The 21,318-nt window shown below is 41.4% G+C and overlaps 1 protein-coding gene across 1 annotated transcript in view; it reads left to right on the top strand.

Annotated features, from left to right (window-relative positions):
- The window catches only part of MINDY4 (MINDY lysine 48 deubiquitinase 4), a 92,668-nt gene that overhangs the window by 46,942 nt on the left and 24,408 nt on the right, over positions 1-21,318 (top strand). The window contains exons 10-14 of the mRNA XM_034759881.1: positions 2,750-2,851; positions 3,508-3,571; positions 4,864-4,929; positions 5,204-5,271; positions 19,128-19,191. Coding sequence (XP_034615772.1) covers positions 2,750-2,851; positions 3,508-3,571; positions 4,864-4,929; positions 5,204-5,271; positions 19,128-19,191 — 364 coding nt within the window. The remainder of the gene's footprint in view (positions 1-2,749; positions 2,852-3,507; positions 3,572-4,863; positions 4,930-5,203; positions 5,272-19,127; positions 19,192-21,318) is intronic.

Below are 21,318 nucleotides of genomic sequence, written 5' to 3'. Positions count from 1 at the left end.
AGGTTCTATTCTCAGGTCTGCCAGTTTCTCACTATACAACTTTTGGTCCTATAATCACTTAATCTCTCTGTGCCTCAGTTTAATTAGAATAATAGAATCATAGAAGATTAGGGTTGGAAGAGACCTCAGGAGGTCATCTAGTCCAACCCCCTGCTCAAAGCAGGACCAACCCCAACTAAATCATCCCAGCCAGGGCTTTGTCAAGCCGGGCCTTTAAAAACCTCTAAGGACGGAGATTCCACCACCTCCCTAGGTAACGCATTCCAGTGCTTCACCACCCTCCTAGTGAAATAGTGTTTTCTAATATCCAACCTAGACCTCCCGCACTGCAACTTGAGACCATTGTTCCTTGTTCTGTTATCGGCCACCACTGAGAACAGCTGAGTTCCATCCTCTTTGGAATCCCCCTTCAGGTAGTTGAAGGCTGCTATCAAATCTCCCCTCACTCTTCTTTTCTGCAGACTAAATAAGCCAAGTTCCCTCAGCCTCTCCTCATAAGTCATATGCCCCAGCCCCCTAATCTTTTTCATTGCCCTTTGCTGGACTCTTTCCAATTTGTCCACATCCTTTCTGTACTGGGGGACCCAAAACTGGACACACTACTCCAGGTATAGCCTCACAGTGTTGAATAGAGGGGAATAATCACTTTCCTCGATCTGCTGGCAATGCTCCTACTAATGCAGCCCAATATGCTGTTAGTCTTCTTGGCAACAAGGGCACACTGCTGACTCATATCCAGCTTCTCGTCCATTGTAATCCCCAGGTCCTTTTCTGTAGAACTGCCAGTTAGCCGGTTGGTCCCCAGCCTGTAGCAGTGCATGGGATTCTTCCGTCCTAAGTGCAGAACTCTGCACTTGTCCTTGTTGAACCTCATCAGATTTCTTTTGGCCCAATCCTCCAATTTGTCTAGGTCACTCTGGACTCTATCCCGACCCTCCAGCATATCTACCTCTCCTCCCAGCTTAGTGTGATCTGCAAAATTGCTGAGGGTACACTCCATCCCATATCCAGATAATTAATGAAGATGTTGAACCAAACCAGCCCCAGGACAGACCCCTGGGGCACTCCACTTGATACTGGCTGCCAACTAGACATCAAGCCGTTGATCACTAACTGTTGAGCCCGACGATCTAGCCAGCTTTCTATCCAACTTATAGTCCATTTATCCAATCCATACTTCTTTAACTTGCTGGCAAGAATACTGTGGGAGACCATATCAAAAGCTTTGCTAAACTCAAGGTATAGCACATCCACTGCTTTTTTGACTCATAAAGCATATTCAGCATATAAAACAATCATATCATAAATGTAGAGATGGAAAAGATATATTAAGTCACCTGGTCAAACTCCCTGCCAGTGCACGATTATTCCCCAAGGGGCAGTTACTTGTATTTTGACAAATATAATTTTAAATGTGCCTACTGATGGAGTTTGTACTGCTTCCCCTAGAAGTTTAATCCATAGCCTATTACTGTAGATCTCACTGTCTAAAAGTATTTCCCACTATCCAGACTAAATTGGCTCTTTTGTGATTTTTACCGCTTTACTCCTAGTTATAACCTTTTATATTATGCTAAATAATTCTCTGCTTCATTGCTTGACACCCTTTATCGTGATCCCTCCACCCAGTCATTGCTTCACCAGGCTCTACATGCCAATTTATGTGAATTTTTCCTCGTAAGTTAGGGTTACGATACGTCCAGATTTTCCCGGACATGTCCAGCTTTTTGGTCCTCAAATCCCCGTCTGGGAGAAAATTCCAAAAAGTCGGACATGTCCGGGAAAATAGGGAGGGGTCGTGGGGCTTGGGTCCAGGCTGGAGCCGCTGGGGCCGGAGCTGCTGGGGCCGGCAGTGCTCGGCCGCCGGCCGGCGCCGCTCAGACAAGGCCGGGGCCGGGCCAGAGCCGCTCGGCCAGAACCGGGGCCAGAGCTGAGCTGGGCCGGAGCCGCCGGGACCAGGGCTGGGGGTGCTCGGCCACCGGCTGCTGCCGCTCCCGGGGCCAGGGCCGGAGCCTCTCGGCCGGGGCTGGTGCTCCGGGGCCCGAGCCGAGCTGAAGTCGCTAGGGCTGGAGCTGGGGCTGGAGCCGCCGGGGCCGGGGCGGGCGGGAGCTGCTCGGCCGGGGGGGCCGTACTGGGCCGCGCCTCCTCGCGCCCCCCCCCCTGCCACCGCCCCAGCTTACCTGCTGCCTGCCTGTTTCAAGCAGGGGAGGGGGAGGAGCAGGGGGTACAGCGTTCAGTGGAGGGGGCGGAGTTGGGGCGGGGACTTTGGGGAAGGAGCAGAGTTGGGCCGGGGAAGGGGCCGGGGAAGGGGCGGAGTTGGGGTGGGGCCGGGGCCCCTGGAGTGTCCTCCTTTTGTTTTATTAAAATATGGTAACCCTATTGTAAATGAATCATGAAAAAACAGAGGCCGTCCTTTAAAGTCAAACCCCCAGAATTAAAGATGTTCGTGTGTATCATGCATAGTGTACAAGGCATGTTCTACCAACAGTGCAAAGAGAATGTCCTATGTGAGGCAACTATACTCATTGATTTTAGTCATTTAGTCTCGGATTCTCAAAGGTATTTAAGTGCTTAACTCCCATTGACTTCAATGGGATTTAGGTGCCTAAATACATTTGAGGATCTGGGCCTTTGTACATACCAAACCTGCTGTGAACCTGTGCACACTGAAAGAGATGTTCACCTTTACAGGGCTGCCTCACTAATAGTGTCAATTTTTGCTTGTTTCTGATATGTCCAAAAACAACAGGTGTCTGCAGCCTTCAGATGCTCATAGGACCAAATGCCTCACTCTGGCTATTGCAGATATTTTATGGCGTGCAGGGGGCAATGAAAAAGCTGTGGTTGCACTGTAAGTGGGAGGAACATTTTTAATTATCATGTAAGATTCTCATGTGTTTATAAAATGATTGTTTCTGTTTATACACCTAAGTAGCTATCACTATGTATGAAGGACAGTATCTATCCGTATAGTCAAAGGGTTTATTGCTAATGGGCACATGCTCGCTGCAGTTACCTGTCCTAATAGTCAGAGAAATCTCAGGGTGAATTCCTGGCCCCATTGAATTCAATGGGACAGTTTTTGATGAAAATTCCTTCCTATTAATCTAGAAGTAGAACTTTCCCAAAGCAGCTCACCGACTATTGTAATTATATTTTTAATTTTTTTCAAACTACAATGGGTATCTCAGAAGAGACTTTGAATGTCTGTTCTACTTTGTTATAGTATTATTATTCTTATATTTTGTTGCAGTGAAAAATTTCAGTAACTTCTTCAATCTATACCTTTCTTCTTTCTAGATACAGAAACATGAACTGATCAATTGCGAACAAATCTAAAGGCTATCAGAGCTCAGATAAAGTAATATTAAAAGCCAAAGGTCTTTTATTTAACATCACTTGTTTTTTGGTTTAGTCTTTCAATTCATTACAGCCCATGGATTTCTCTTTGTTGTGTTGTTGGTTCTTCTAAAGTGAACTGCTGTTTCATTTAATTCTCCTCTTTAGGCCTTCAGGAAGGCAGCAGTTCACTCCAGCAGGAAAATACAAAGCAGATGGAATCTTCGAAACAGTAAGGTTTTATATGTAATCTTCCTGTAATATATTTTGTAACTTCACTTATATAAGTGCAATGGGCCTGATTCTCCCCTGTCTCTAATTTACTCTAATTTACTCCAGTGTCAGAAGAGAATCAAAGAGGAAGTGACATAATTGGCTCCCAAACTGCCGCACCCTTTAATGGGAATTGGGCTTTCTGACATACTCCTTCTTCCTTTCCTTTCATTCCTTCTTCTCTCCCAGGCCCCAAATAATAGCAATTTTCCCTCTAGTTACTGGAAATGGATCCTTCCATAGCTCCTCACAACACTGTTAGAGAAAGAAACCCTGATTTTCCCTTCTTGTGCTTCCTACAATATTCCTTGCCCTTTGTTTTTTTGATTAATAAATAATAATTAATTATAAACTAAATACTTTCCACTTATACATTTTTTTCCATTTGAAGATCTCAAATTGCTTTAATAATCCAATGAAGCAATAATGAATTAAGCCTTACAAATAATACCTCAGTGAATTAGCGAAATATTTTTATCCCCCAAAACTGAGACAGAATGGGAAGAAGGGCTTTCCCACAATCACACCGGAAGCCCATGGCAAAGCGAGAAATATAACCATCTCTCCTGACCCTGAGTCCCATGTTTTGGCCTTAAGATTATTACTCCCCTCAAAATCAAGGGGTGTAAATCAGTGATAAAGAACAGACACTGTTGAAATAATAGAATTGTAGGACTGGAAGGGACCTTGAGAGGTCATCTAGTCCAGTCCCCTGCACTCATGGCAGGACTAAGTGTTATCTAGACCATCCCTGACAGGTGTTTGTCTAACCTGCTCTTAAAAATCTCCAATGATTTGGTACTCCTAAGCTGGTTCCAAGAATTGCCCTTCCTCCCACAGATCATTCTTAAATTAATAATGAGCTTCCATGCAATAAATTTCACATATCAGGAACTAACATTTTAAAAGAGCTCTCAGAAGATAGGAATTTTATAGCTAAAATAGGATTTAAAATATATTATTTTGATAAGTGTTGTAGTCATGTTGGCCCCAGGATATAAGTGAGACAAGGTAGGTAAGATAATACCCCACCATATATTACCTCACCAATGTTGTTGCTCTCATTTTAGTAACTTTGCTGAAAAAAAGTGAGAGTTGTGAACATCATGGGTTTCAATGGATCCGATCCAATTTACACCAGCTGAGGATCTGGCCAAACATTCAGATTTTGGTTACTTAAATAATTCAGGCTTGATTTATACCAGCTTATTGTTATCTATTTTAATTGCATTATTTTACATTTTGTTCCAGCTAATACTACATAGTATCACAAAACATGAAGATCTGACCATTTTTCTTCAGCAGAATATTCATCAGGTATGGTGCATGGAGAGGAAATTAAACTTGTCATTGTTCAGCTGTTATTTTTTCAGTATTTAACGTTTCGTAGAAAACTGTATAAACAACGTTTTGGGTATGACGCTGATGCATCCCATGTTTGAAAAAGATGAAGGACCAAATTCAGACCATAACGTGAATGGGAATGAGTCTTATTGACCTCAGTTGGAGGTGCATCTCCTTATGCGAGGGCTGAAAAGCATATTCAATAAACAAACACATGTAAATACAGTGGAACTTTTTTTTCTTCCAGTTTGAAACTGGTCCATTTGGGTGCATTCTTCTTACCCTTTCGATTATCTTTACAAGATCTATTGACCTGTGAGTATTTTTATATTCCTCTTTCATAAACTATAGAGTTGCCTTAGCCATGTGAAAGGTGTAACACAGGCAGGGAGTGGTCACCCTTCAAAACTTTCTAGTTTCCACAGACAGTCCCTTGGCCCACTCAATAATATGAGTTCAGCATTTACAGCATTCTAGGTGTTCTCTTACAAGTATAGGGAATACTGCTGATATTGACTGATTCCGATGTTTGGCTTTATCAAAAGCTCAATAAATCAGTAAAAGGCTTTCTGTTAGTTTTAGATCAGGCTCCTAATCTATAACTGGTGAGTTTTTAAGGGTGTCCACTGTGGAAAGTGTTTTAGTAGAAAGATGCTGAACCCAGTCCTTTGGACCACATGGAGCCTGGTTTGTGTGACATCTGTAGTGAGGTACACAATACATCCAGCCAGCAGGTGACGTGCACTGTGCCAATTGGGTTAGTCTTCTCTAGTGTCTCTCTGCCACATAACAAATACAACCAAAACAACAGACCATTTTTGTTCCTGGCTCTCCAATTCTAGCAGATTTTCTGATAGCCTGAGCACTTTTACTTCATTTCAGTTTTGGATGGTGATTCCATTTTATATGGTCAGATGTCACTCAGGAAGCAATGATAGCTAAGTGAGTCAGTTGTTTAGTGTAATATACATGCCGGCTCTCATTTAGAAGCATTCTTTAAGATAGCCTGTTTTACATTCCATTGAGGGTTACCAGCATGTGAGACAATGGGTGAGATGTTGATTTGCACTTAATAGAGTTCACTGCCATCTGTGTCAGGGCTAATCAGTGAACTCTGTACCACAATGTCAAAGCACACCCTGCAAAAGCCTTTGAGAATCATACCCAAGCAAAAGAGAAGTGTCGATACATCCATTGTATATCCATCTCTGAACAATAACTCTCATGAAGAAACCATTTGTGTTTACAGAAGATTATGCATTAGGATTATCAAAGCGCTTTGCTTCAGTTAGGATTTTCTTCCTCTCACCCCTATATTGTGTTGAAAAGAAATCACAATTTGGAACTGAGTTTTATATATATATATTCAGTTGCTAATCCACTGAGTTTTCTTCCAGGATTCACAGATTTTTTTAAATTGACTTCACATTAACATTGCACTATATTTCCATTATGCAGAGCTAGCACCCAAGCAGTTCATAGAATATCAGAGTTAGAAGGGACCTCAGGAAGTCATCTAGTCCAACCCTCTGCTTAAAGCAGGACTAATCCCCAGATGGTTTTTTGTCTCTGATCCCTAAATGGCCTCCTCAAGGATTCGAACCCCCAGCCCTGGGTTTAGTAGGCTAATGCTCAAACCACTGAGCTATCCCTCCCCCAGTTAGTTTAATACAATATCTGTATTTTATAATATAAGTAGCTGGGGAACTGAGGCCCAAAGAGATGTGGTGGCTTTTCTTAGGCCACACAAGCATGAGATTTTAAAAGATATTTGGGTGCCAAGTAGGTTTTTCATAAGCACCTAGATGCCTAACTCCCATTGATTTCAGTCCATGAACCAGCCATTAACTAGTACCTATTTCTAAATGATACAAGCAGTGATATATCTCCTGTTATTTTTGAAATCCTAACAGAAGGATTATGCCATGTCGACTTATCTGTAATTGATTTCAGTGGGAGTTAGGTGCCTAGACACTTTTGAAAAATCCCACTTGGCACTGATCTGCATTTTCAAGTGTCTAAATGCCTTTATAAATCTGTTCTACAGTTGCAGTGCTGGTACAAACTCCAGCTCTTTTAAATGCCAGATCAAGCACTGTCCCACTGGACCACCTTCAGAAACGGTGCTGCTTTCCTGGCCTTGAGTGAGGTATTGAAAGTAAATAGTACCAAAACCTCTCTTTTGTTTATAAGAAACAGAAATTTAACACTAACGACAGTGAAATGTGGACTCAAACCTCTGCACAGCCTTTAAATAGCAAACTAAACCTTCTTATGTATATTTCAGATGAGTGGAGATGTCATAATCATAGGTTAGGATTTGAAAAATAACAGGAGATATGACCTCACTATTCATATCTTTCAGAAGTATGTGCCATTTAGTGGCTGGTGCATAGATGTAGTGAGTGGTTGTTATTTACATAACTGACATAGTTCTGGGTGAGAATTCAAAGGCCAGGGAGAACTGTTATACTCAGAGCTGTCCCTAGGGGGGTGTGGGGCCTGGGACAAATCAGCCTATATGGGCCCCCCCTTGGGGCAGGGGGTGCACTGGGTCTCCCATGGGGGCACTGGATGGGGCACGGGGCGCACTGATGGGAGCAATGGGGCTCCAGCTGCTCCATGGGGCGTAGGCCGAGGAAGTTTACCTGGCGCAAAGCGGATCCACTGGTGGTCGGGGGTGCCCTTCCGCTGGGTGACAGTGCTGCCTCCTGCCCAGCCTTGGCTGGGATCCCCACACACTCCTTGGCCTCAGCATTCGAATAATGGCGGTACCAGGGTGGGCGCACGGGGCCGGGGAGCTGCGTGCGCAGCAACCTCCTGCCAGCACTGCCCCGGGGCCCGGCAGGGGCCCAAGAGCCCAGGGAGGAGACAGGGACCGCGGGATCTGTGCGCAGGTGCCAGAGGGGAGCCCAGCTGTCTGGGGGGGAGGCAGGGCCAGACAAACCACACTATCTTCTGCTCGCTGGCTGCCTCTGTCTGCTCTGCTCACTGCTCAAGGCAGACAGCTGGTGTCCTCACCCCATCTGGCACTGAGATGTCGAAGTGCGGGGCCCACCAAAGCACATTGCCCGGAGAGGTTGCCCTGATTTGCCTTAGCCAAGGGATGGCTCTGGTTATACTTAAGGGGTCTTGTCCAGCAGTAGAGCTGATCAGGAATTTTCTGTTAAAATATTTTTTTCCACAGAAAATGAAATTGCCACAAAATTAAAACTTTCCATGCAAAAATTTCAATTTTGCCAACATTTTTCAATTTTACATTGAAAAAATCAAAACAAAATATGTCAGCCCAAATCAAAATATTTTGGTTCCTCTAACTGAATCAAATGTTTCATTTCAGGTCAGTTTGATATCAAATTGTGTCTGAGTGGTCATGATGCCTCATAGAAGTTGTAGCTTGGGTGCCTCATTCCACACTTCTCTATAGGCTACAGTCCTTGGCCGGACTACTGATCTCCGAGAGTGGACTACAGTCTCTCCTCTGGTTGAACCGATGCAGGAGCCCAGCCCTTGGTAGAGAATGGGGGCACGAGGCATTCAAACTACAACTCCCACGAGGCTCTACTCAGCTCAGAGTTACATAGGTGAGTGTCAAACCAGATGAAATAAAATGTTTGAATTCAGTTCATAAATTCACTCAGAAATAAAAATTTTGGAACTTTCTGTTCCACCAAATTTGAAAGTTTTGACTTTTCACCACAATTCAGGGTGAAAACAAATTACGGAATTTCCCACAGGATAGAAATTCCAATTTTTGACCAGCTCTATCCAGCAGTCATTGTAAGTCAGTAAGATCATGGGCATTTTTTTTAATAGATCTACACAAGTAAGAAAGGTGAAGGGTTGTGCTTTCATGCTGCTCTCTATATTTTGCTTATGATTTTATCATACCGCATGCTCACATAACCCTCAGCTGTGGAACTGATAACAAATGGAAAGAGGCAAGAGAGAATTCCTAAGTGAGTTCCTCATGATTTGTTGTTGCCTCTGGTTTGGGAAGCAATGCTAGTTGCTAACGATTGTAACTGCATTTTGACTGCTAGTGGTGAAAAAAATCAGAAATAATTGCAGTCTTACATTAGATGCTGTTGCGTCTCTTCAAACTTCCTCCTCAAACATCTTACTCATCCATGCAATGTTAGGCATAGTCTGTTGCTCTATTAGGACCTTGCTGGCACTGATCCATCCATCCAGAGGCCTACTTTAAAGTCCTGCATCCCACTAGAATGGTCCTGCGGTGGGCCCCCATTGTAGCAACATAAAATCTTCTTGGCCTCTCTCCCTCCTCTGTTATACATGATACCATCAGTTCTACAACCAATTGCCAAACTGAGGCCTGATTGACTGTTTGAATACGTTACCTCAGATTCCTGTGTGCAAGCACAGTGCATTGCCACCTTGAATCTATCTTATCATCCCCTCAAGACTAAATACAATATTGGCTGCATCACACACACTGTTAGTGTGTTTACTCACAAACTTCAGGAACTTATTTGGCCAGAGTGGACCATGGGCATTTCACTGCTTAATAGTAGCTCATTGCAACTAGATTTGTGCACACAGGAGTGCTTATTTGAACCTTTTAACTTTTACCTCTTAAGTGTTTCTTGTGAATGAAAAAAAACAGTCGTTTGATCTCTGAAAAACCACCAAGAAGTTAGGGGTCAAGAGGAGGCTGTGTAGGTCATTAAAGGTGACTTATTATAAACCCAACAAAATGTGAGTCAACCTGTATCTCCTTATTGTGATCCCCAATCTCTAGTAACTGCGTCTTTGTAGTCTTTTCTCTTCCACAAATGTGGCCAGCTCCTTCTTGAATCGACTTATGTAGTTCTTCTTCAAGTGCTCACACATGTCCATTCTGCTGTATGTCTGTGTTCGCCTCGTGCACAGTTATTCGAGAACTTTTTCCCTCAGCGGTACCTATCAGGTCAGCTCAAGCTCCCTCTATTGCCTTATGCCGCTGTGCACTGGTATAAGAGGATGGAGCTGCCCACTGACCCCTCTCAGTTCCTTCTTACTACCAGCAATGGTTGTTGGAGTGATCTTAGACTACTTATCACAAGGGCTTCCCTCACTCCTTTGTGTTAGGAATTAGTTAGTTAAGATAAGTTAGCTTTAGCTAGTTTTTTTACTGATAGGTTTAGTCTTAGGTCTTTTGGACTACATTTTTCATTCTTTAGTACAGGGCTGGGTGCCAGAACGATGCCATGCTCACCAGGGTATAGGTCCTACCACACTTGTGCTAAATCCATGCTGGCCAGTGACCCATGCCTGGTATTTGGGAAAATCAAATATCAGCGACAGGTGTCACATCGTCAAGGGGTTTGAACCCCACTCAAAGGACAGAGTGGCCAGGCTCAAGGGTCTTTTCATGGAGGCAGCACTTCAGGCACCATTGGACTCATTTCACACAGAGAGAACACCGAGTGCGAAGCACACCAGAGATGTCTGTGGTTCCTTGGTCCCTCTTGTTGGTACCAAAGGAAAGGCTTAGACCTTCCTCAGGCATGGTACCATACTTGATTGTGTCGGTGCCTAAGCTTAGTAAAGGCAGAGACTCTAGTCTAGGAAACATGGTGGGAAAAGTCTTTTGCTTGAGCAATCTTCAGCTAAAACGAAGGGATCGCTGGCGCTGAGGCAATGTATTCACTGATGTGTGATAAATGATTAAATATAAAATAACCACAAAAGTGATATTCATGCTACTCCACTTGTTAACTTTCTCAATTCAGCAGATATCTGAGGGCTTGTCTACACTACCGTGCGGGGTCAATCTATGAAACACAACTTTGGCTACGTGAATAGCGTAGCTGAAGTCGACATACTTAGATCTACTTACTGCGGTGTCTTCACTGCGGTAAGTTGATAGCTGATACTCTCCCGTCGATTCCACTTGCACTCCTCGTTCTGGTGGAGTACTGGAGTCGATGGGAGAGCGCTCAGCGGTCGATTTATCGCATCTATACCAGACGTGATAAATCGACCTCCACTTGATCGATTGCTGCCTGCCGATCCGGTGGGTAGTGTAGACAAGCCCTGAGCTGCAGATGGAATAATGTGTCCTCCACCCTTGACCTGTTCCCTTTTACTGACATCATTTGCCATCCCTGAGCCAAACTCTAATCTATAGTGCCCTTAAAACATACTTGCTCTCCTTTTATAAACTGCTAGTGCTGTGCAGGAGGATAGAGAAAGCTTTCCTGAACTAACAATATGTCCAATGTCATAACCGGTCTCAGGGTCAAGTAGCATGTCCAGTAACATGGGAGACTGAGCATGTCCTTGATGTAAAGTGGTCATTGGCCATTTTAACAGAAAAACTGGTTTCCAATAAGCAATTCCTCCACATCCTCAGAAAAATGTTGTCCTGGGACAAGAGGGAAACTGTGTGAGAGAGGGAAATCACGTTGAGAGAGTTCAGTGTTGAACATAAGAACAGCCATACTGGGTCAGACCAAAGGTCCATCAAGCCCAGTATCCTGTCCTCCGACAGTGGCCAATGGCAGGTGCCCCAAAGGGAACAAACAGACAGGTTATCATCAAGTGATCCATGCTTTGTCACCCAATCCCAGCTTCTGGCAAACAGAGGCTAAGGACACCATTCCTGCCCATCCTGGCTAATACCCATTGATGGACCTATCTTCCATGAATCTATTTAGCTCCCTTTTGAACCCCGTTATAGTATTGGCCTTCACAACACCCTCTGGCAAGGAGTTCCAGAGGTTGACAGTGCGTTGTGTGAAAAAATATTTTCTTGTGTTTGTTTTAAACCTGCTACCTATTAATTTCATTTGGTGGCCCCTTGTTCTTGTATTATGAGAAGGAGTAAATAACACTTCCTTATTTACTTTCTCTATACCACTCATGATTTTATAGACCTCTATCATATCCCCCCTTAGTTGCCTCTTTTCCAAGCTGAAAAGCCCCAAGCTTATTAATCTCTCCTCATATGGAAGCCGTTCTATACCCCTAATAATTTTTGTTGCCCTTTTCTGAACCTTTTCCAATTCAAATATATCTTTTTTGAGATGGGGCGACCACATCTGCATGCAGTATTCAAGTTGTGGGTGTACCATGGATTTATATAGGGGCAATATAATATTTTCTGTCTTATCATCTATCCCTTTCTTGATCATTCCCAACATTCTGTTAGCTTTTTTGACTGACGCTGCACATTGAGTGGATGATTTCAGAGAACTATCCACAATGACTCCAAGATCTCTTTCTTGAGTGGTAACAGCTAAGTTAGACCCCATCACTGTATATGTATAGTTAGGATTATGTTTTCCAATGTGCATTACTTTGCATTTATCAACATTAAATTTCATCTGCCATTTTGTTGCCCAATCACCCAGTTTTGTGAAATCCTTTTGTAGCTCTTCGCAGTCTGCCTGGGACTTAACTATCTAGAGTAGTTTTATATCATTTGCAAATTTTGCCACCTCACTGTTTACCCCCTTTTCCAGATCGTTTATGAATATGTTAAATAGGACTGGGCCCAGTACAGATCCCTGGGGGACACCACTATTTACCTCTCTCCATTCTGAAAACTGACAATTTATTCTTACCCTTTGTTTCCTATCTTTTAACCAGTTACCGATCCATGAGCAAACCTTCCCTCTTAACCCATGACTGCTTATTTTGCTTAAGATCCTTTGGTGAGGGACCTTGTCAAAGGCTTTCTGAAAATCTAAATACATTATATCCACTGGATCTCCTTTGTCCGCGTGCTTGTTGACCCCTTCAAAGAATTCTAGTAGATTAGTGAGGCATGATTTCCCTTTACAAAAACCATGTTGACTATTTCCCAACAAATTATGTTCATCTATGTGTTTGACAATTTTGTTCTTTACAATAGTTGAGATTTTTGTTTTATAAAAACTTGTGCCATCATGTAATCTACTGTCCATTTTCTGGCAGCTGTAACAGAGAGAGCAGGAGGGGGAAATAGCTGTCATTTACCTCCAGTGCAAAAATAAGCAACTTGGACCTATTTGAAATGCCCACGTTTCACAGTCTAAGCTCTATTTTGTGGTTTTAAACCAATGAGAAAGCATGGAGCTAGGGGCAATCAAGAGGTGCCACATAGATTTGTGACTCAATAGACATTAGTAAAAGTTTAAACTAGAATTCAGCTTCAGTAACAGGGACAGAGATCAAGTCTGAAGTAGCAACTAGAGAAAATGTCATGATATTCCATTCAAGAAAATAACTGGGAAGGTCATGATTTTCCACTAGAGAAAATAAAGGGAGGGTCACATTTTGGCTGCTCCTACTCTGGTGCAGATAAAGATTGTTCCCCACCCACACCCCACAATGCTGCTTCGTCCATCACAATAGTGTGAACCTGAGCTAAAGTCTGTGAAGGGTCCCACACTGATGAGCATCGGAGCTAGATAGAGGGATTTGATTGTCTAAAAATACATATTTACATGGCATAAATCAGCTTCAAAATGACGCATTGTTCTGTGAGGTCATCGTCCATGTGCTTCTATGAAGAATTTTTCTCCTTTAAAAAGTACTGTAAAGAGAAAGCACAGCAAAAAGATAGAAACTAACACACCAACTGCTCTAGTTCTGCTAAGGTTGGGAGAAAATGTATAGCAAACACAACTTAAAATCAAGTGCAGAGGCTGCCTTTAACAGTTGTGTCTAGAGGATGACAGTCTCCGAGCAGTTTCTCTTTGGCTATGGAAAGCAGATGCTTTGCATTTCCATGGCACCTTTCATCCCTCAGAGACTTGAAACTGTTTGCAAAATCCATATGCAGAGCCTCACTGAAATGCAGCCACCTCTCCAGAATTCTAGTTACTGCTCCCTTGTAACTGTAAATGGAATTCCCCCCATGTCCCAGTCAAATCCCAACAATTCAAACCCAACTTTTTTCAATTTCAAAAGCAACAAGTTCCATTTAAAAAAAAAAGAAGAACAAAGAAACAACAACTAACTCAGAATATGCTGAAAATGAAACCTTGGGCTTTTATGAAACAGAACAGAGTGGAAAACGCTCTCAAATTTACCAGAGTTTCAGCTGATTTTCCCTCCCTTAAAGCTTTGATCAGTTATATTTGCTAAGCTTAAGTATCAACATCAATGTGGACAAATAGGTCGGTCTTGGTTTAGTATCTTTGTTTACTGTGTCAGGCTTTGATACAGAAGAGCTTGACATGGTAAATACAGAAATTAATTAATTATTAATATACTTTGGAAAAATGAAGGCCTGAGTTGAACCTGCCTGGATCTGAATCAGTACCTACATGGAGTAAGTTGTATTAAATCAGAATACATTATATACTGTATAAAAATCTGACTGTCTTGTAATGGAACTACTCACATGCTTAAAGTTAAACACGTATTTGCTGAGCCGGGGCCCAAACAAGAAAAAACAGTGAGTTAAGAACAACACCGTGTCCTTGCTTTTATTGAGTCACATCACAACCTTCACAGTTTTTAAACATAGGTTTTTTCTGCCCTTTTTAAAACATCTGTCAGCTTTGTAAAAGGACTTTCATACTGTGCAAATGTGAAACAAAATAGACCATTAATACAAAAAGCCATTCATCCATCCTGTAATTCCTCATAGCTCCTTTATAATTATTTGAGATCTTTACATTCAAAGAGGAGTTTTTCTCCTTCTTAGCTCAAATTCTATTTCTGTAGTGGACTCCTAATTGTGTGTTTGTTAATGTAACAGTGTTGCCATGAAAATGGGTGTGATGTCATCAGTTTACTACTACAGCTTTACCACAGGATTAAGGAACCAGCACTAACTTAAACACACAAGTTTTTTTTTATAGCTAACAAACAGAAGGAAAATCTAAGATAAATAATGAACAGTTTTATGCTTGTTTTGCTATGTCAGCGTTTTCCCCAGTAGTAAATGTATGCCTGGTTTTTGGATTTAGTGTGCAATTCTCAGCTGTTTTCCATTAAAGACCAGGCATGGATTTTCCTTTGAGCTTGCAGGTTCTTGCAATCAATAGATTGAGAACATAAACTGTTATGGAACATTGTTTTTTTAACATGAGTGTAACGCATCTGATGTCCATCTGATTAAGTATTTCAAACCGTAGTATCCAGGATTCAAGTATTTTTGTTTCTTTACATTTTTTGAACTTGTATGTGTGCATTCTTAAAAACTGGATAGAACCTGGATACATCTCACTAGAAATCCCCATTCCCACTACAGTTTCAGTTAAATATGTTTTTTTTCTTTACTTTTCCTAAACTCTTGTGTGATTTGTTTGTATTTTCTATATCAGGAGTGGCTGCAATGTACTGGTGGGTTTAATAGGAGGGATGGATAGAAGTAGATGAATAGACACAATTAAGTTTTGGGGCAGATGGTAAGCTGATGTAAATTGTATTAGCTCCATTGATTTCAAAGAAGCCTTGTCAATGGAGCAATGAGAATTTATATCAGCTGAGGCTCTTACCCATAGAGTTTGTATAGCTCTTTGAGATTCATGGCACGGTAATGCTTATAATTCCAACAGGACTCAAGGTTAATATATAATAATACAGTTGAGCCCAGGCAAAATGAGATTAATTGTATGTAATGATATCATTCTGTAATGTGTATTTTAACCAGTCCTGCCTCTAACAACAGCCTTCTGAGACAGTGTTGGAAAGTATCAGAAAAGTGCATACAGGCCACTGGATTTTTTTATAACTATAGAAGGGCTCCACTGAGGTATTTTTGTCATGAAGGGATTTCTCTAACTGATACAAAGCAAAAGAATTACACTGGGAACTTACCATCGCAAAAAATGTTTTAAAAGAATAATATGTGATGATAGAGATGACTACAAATAATTGGGCATAAGGAGTGGAGTTTTAACATCAGCATTTGGGTTCCAAATGGAGAAAATGTGTTTCCGTAAATACAGTGCAAGCTGAAAATAGAAAATACATCTAGTAATGATAGTTCATCTGTAAGTCCTTTGAGAACAATCTGGAAGCCCAAAGCTATCATTATGGCTTTATGCAAATAGGTCGCCATTCAGGGCAGCACTTAAGAATGAACTTAACTTTAAGCACGTGCTTAAGCGCTTTCCTGAATCAGAACCTTGGTGTCTAACTGGACCATTTTCTTTACAGACTATTGCTTATGATCCAAACCCCATATCTAAGTTGATTTTGTGTTTTCAGCCTCCAATCAAAATATTTTCTCCCACTCTACAGTAATACTTCCACGCTATCGTAACAGGAAAATACTGATAATGTCACACGATGAAGATACACAAAAGCCCTGTAGGGTAATGAAAGGAGGCAGTCCCCCCTTTTTAATGGCCTTGTACTTGAGCAGCATCTTTTCATTGACTTGAGACCCTCCTGACCTAGGGAATAGAGCCAGGAGACTTGGATTTTATACCCAGCTGAACCACTGATGCACTGTGTACCATTGGACAAAATTCTTAGTCCCTCAGCTTCCCCATCTTTAATTTAAGGATAATGATACTCACCACTGTAGAGTGCTTTAAGACGTAGGGCTTGTCTACACTGGCCTGCTAAATTGGCACTGCTGTGATTGATTCAGTGGCATCGATTTAGCAGGTCTGGTGAAGACGCGATAAGTCGATGGAAGAGCGCTCTCCCATTGACTTCAGTACTCCACCTCCCCGAGAAGTGGAAGCTAAATTGGCGGGAGAGCGTCTTCCATCAACATAGCATGGTGTAGACACCGTGTTAGGTCAAGATAAGCTACGTCGCTCAGGGTGGTGATTTTTTCACACCCCTGAGTGACGTAACTTACATCGATTTAGGCGGCAGTGTGGACCAGGACTTACAGATGGAAAATGCTATTGAAGTGGTATCATTAATAACAATAATTTATTTATTAAGGTTCTGTAGACAATTTATTACCAGGACATCAAAATTCATGGCCCTTTCACAAGCTGCATGTCTTCAACGTACTGCATTGCAAGCTGACAAAAATATACAATGCAATGTCATTACCTGTATTTATTTGCTGTCTATAAAGTGCCTAAAGTGTGCTAGGCCCGTCAAATACTACACCTCTTATTGTACTGTAAATAAACACGCTGGCTCGCATGCTAACTTCTTGGGACTGGGGAATTGTAGTGACAGTATGATTAATAATCGTTGTAAATCTTATAGCTATATGTTTGGTGGTTGTTTCCTCCCTAGCAGAAATGATTTGAAATACAGATGTTTCTTCTTGAAAATCTGAGATACACCTCTAAAGTCCCATATTGTTTGCACCTACAGAAGCAATTAGAACTTCCTTCCATTGTCCTGCTTGTATGTCCCATCGCCCCTAACTGACGTATATTGTATAGTCCGCTCATTTCAAACAAGGCTGTGTCATTTTCAAGATGCAACTGTTTCTCAAACTAATGAGTGGCCAAAGTCCAAAGATTATTATCGTTCCATCCATGCCTTGAAAGGTTGTAATCTCTTTATACAAGACTTTTCCACACCACATACACAGTGTTCATGGATTCTTCTTAGCCCTTTTGATTCAGTACTAGTAACATTAGCTAGTATGGCACTTAGACATCACTGGAACTGGCTCTTGGATTGCCCTTCTCATTTATACACATGAAGTAGTGCACAGGTGAACCTCAACAGGTTCAGTTCAGATATAGTGATTCTAAGGACCTCTTCAGTCCGGAAAGCAGGCTGGAAATCTTAGAAGATTTACAGTACATCCTGCTTTTGGCACTACAAGTAATATCAGAAGAGACATATCTCTGCAATATTTGGGACATAACCAGGAACTGCAGAGATGCCCCAACTTTTTTATTCTTGGAACCAAATTTTTGAACCGAAAATATGTGTTAAGTTCAAGTTTTGGATGAAATGTCAGGTTTAATCCTATTTTAACCACACCAAGTCAACCATAATATCTATTCCATTATCACAGATATATTATACTGCTATATATTTTTTTAAAACTGAAATTTAAGGGGTCCAAAGACAGGCAACAAAAATTGCTAGATGCATGGAAAGACTTACATATCAGGAGAGAGTGAAAAGATTAGGATTGTTCAGTTTAGAGAGGAGACAAAGAAGAGGGAACATGCAACAGGAGACAAATAAGAGGGAACATGCAACAGGTATATAAAACAATGAAATATATAGAGAAAGTCAGATAATCCCTTTACCTTTTTACTAATACAAGAATAAGGGGAACCAATGTAATTGAAATCAGCACATTTAAAACTGAGAGAAGAAATACTTTTTAAGGCAGCACATAATCAGTGGAATTTATTGCCATAAAATTGTCATAGGGTCCAGTTGTTTGATTGGGTTCAGAAAAGGATCAGACATTTATATGTATAATAAGAATATTCACAATTACATTAGATAGAATAAAAAATATAAGGCATATAAACCCTCATGTCTCAGGGCATAAACCAACCACTAACTGATGGGATTTAGGAAAAAAACTTCCTCTTTGGGGAGGGTATTCCATAATTGTCTACTAGGATGTTTCTTGAATCTAGTATTGTATTGAATCTAGAGTATTGGAGTAGCTGGACCAGTGGCACGAAGCACTATGATGATTCTGATGTTTCTAAGAATAAAGGATCTCAGAATGGGGTTTTAAATTTGCACATTGTTCTTCCATGTTGTGTATGGTGGATTCTACTGTGTACAGTGCATATACAGAATTGTCTGCAGTTAATGGACAAATCCCATTGATAGCAATGAGAAATTTCCCTAGAGATCAAAGGCAGACTAACCTGGTGGATGCACCTTTGTTAGTAATATCTATATTTCATATCTGAAACATTACATAAAATACAAAATCAAGTATGTTCCTAAAACAATCATCCTTGGAAGTAATTAATATATATGAAGAATACTTGCATATCTTCTTCTAACACTCTTTTTTTGCTCAATATTCATTTAAGCAAAACACTCAGTAGCTGTGCATTTTGTAGCTTCAACTATTGTTGAAAACAGCGTCCCTTTCTCTTTACTGCTACAGTTTGCCACTTAATTGCTAATTTCTTGTAAATCAACTTATATCTGCTATGTCTTCAGCAGGCTTTAGGTAACTACATAAACAAGCATATTTTTTCATAGAGAAATGTACCCCCAAAAATCCAAAAATTGAGCCATGTTTGCAACTTTCCAAACCTTAGAAATGTTAAATCCTGTGAAATTATGATTAAATCTTCCCAAACCTTTTTCAGGGTGCGCAATGATTTTGATGTGCTCACAAACCGACTGATTGGCACCCATGGATACTGCACACAAGTAAGTAGGGGAGGTGGGTGAGTGTTAAAAGACAGCACATGCAGAAAGCCAACATAATATGAACTATACTCCATGAAGAAACAACACTGTTGATTTCACGTTCCTCGTGTGTTTTTCCCTTTGTCAAGTGTCTTCCTCCTTTTTTCTTTTATAAGACTTTTGTTTTTTCTTCTTTGTTCTGAGAGTCTCTTGCTTTCTGAATCTTCTCCTTAGCTGCCTGAAACAACATTTTTTATTATTTGCTATTTTTCTAATTTCGCTTTGTTTTTCTAATTTTTTATTTTTGCAAGCTCAGTTGGGACCTAATCAAAAGCCTGATATAGTCAGTGGGCTTTTGATTGATATCTGAGTTGGGTTTCTGGTGCATCTTTCTTCCATCCCCATTTAATGCTCACTTGGGGGTGGGGTGGGGGAACCTAACAAATACCACTGAGTTGCCATGTAAGCATCAATGATGCAGGAAGCAGTGTTTGTTGCTCAGAAGTTAGTGTTCTTCCTTCCGAGTTAGTATTGAACTAATGCTGCCAGGCTGGTGGAGTTCCTGTCTTCCAATGAGAAATAAAATTGAGGTCCTGAAAATTGTAATAATTAAATTGGCATGTCCTCATAAAAGAAGTAGTTGTAATCTTATGGCCATGGTCAAACTTAAACTCAAAACATTCTGTCTACAGTACCTAAATTCGCCCTGCAGGAAAAAGGCATCATTCACTTCCTTTCCCAAACCCGTTGTGCAGTGTTGCTGTGTGCTGTTAAACATCTGCAGTGCTTCTTGTAAGAGGGGGCTGCACTTCCCTGGTGGACTAAGAGCTCCCTTTATGTAGTTTGTACATCAGTGCAAGTCTATAAAGTTCCTGGGCTCCTTCGGGATAAAAGCTGGCTATAAATATGTAAATCTATTATTGCTATCATAAATCCAGTCTAAACTGGCAACAGCTTAATTCTTTCTGCCTTCGAGCTATGGCAACTTGAATCTGTTTTCCTCAAAATTCTCTTCATATTTTGTTTTTTCTCTGTGGACCCTCACAATGTTGTGCATTAATGCTCAGCCAATACCTTTCTGTGGCATAATCTGCTTCTGTATGTTGCCATGTGCCATTAGTGTCAGCGTGTTTTGTGGAGGTCTTATCCAAAGTGAGATGTGTGTGGTGTCCCACTCAGTTCCATAGGCTTTATACACCCCCCCACTCTGACTCCATGGACTGGCCAACAGTAATATTAGAGGGAACAGAATGAGCACACTGGCAGATGTAGTGGGTAGGCTGTAATGGGTGGCACAGGTGGCATCTGACGAAGCCCACCACTGATTATTGTAAGTAAGTGGCAGAGAAGGGTGTTTTGGAGTTGTACTGGGTGAATTTAAGACATTGTTAAAGCATGGAAGGATGTTTTGTTCAGGCAACATTTGTTCTCATCTCTTTCATTAGAAAATGAACACATCCATATAACACTCGTCTCTTGGCCTTTCTTTATGAAAAAAATGTTAGGCATCTACCCTGACTGAATTTGAATTTCAGTGTGAATTGATTAACTTTTCTCCAGGGATAGCCACTCAATGGCTTTATGAATATTGGCTGTTTCAATTCACAGGGCATGGGAGGAACATGTTCTTTGGTTTAGATACACATGGCATTTCGCCCTTTGAGATGTGCTTTCGGATTCAGGTTCCAAGAAGCCCAAACCATCAAAGCACAGCTCAGGTCAAACCCCTAATGGCTCAAGTCCTTGCCACAGTCACAGTTTTCTGAGGCCCTTACTGTATTTTAAAGCTGTCCTTCCAGAGTGGATCCACCTCCTTGCAGTGTTCTCCAACATGATCTTCAATGGTAATACCATTGCAGTGAGAGGCCTGGGTTTCACACTGGCTTTCAAAGGCAGCAGTGATAAAAGCCATATAGATAGATACTGCATCTCCCTGCCTCCATGAAGGTAAATCCATCTCTGAGTGAGTCCAGGTTCTCAAACGTTAGTAAACCTTTTGGCAAATCAGATCGGATAGAAAAAATATGTCCATACACATGCAGAAATATCAGGAAGATACTATAAAATACTTGTTTACTCAACTCCTAGTTGACCATATCTTGATAATGTCTTCTGGTATTGCAATGTTTCTCAACCAGTGGGTTGCAG

This window comes from Trachemys scripta, chromosome 2 (genome assembly GCF_013100865.1).
Source record: "Trachemys scripta elegans isolate TJP31775 chromosome 2, CAS_Tse_1.0, whole genome shotgun sequence".
Lineage (NCBI taxonomy): Eukaryota > Metazoa > Chordata > Testudines > Emydidae > Trachemys > Trachemys scripta.
The sequence above is the reverse complement of the archived record's forward strand: the minus strand, read 5'-3'. Positions and strand labels throughout refer to the sequence as shown.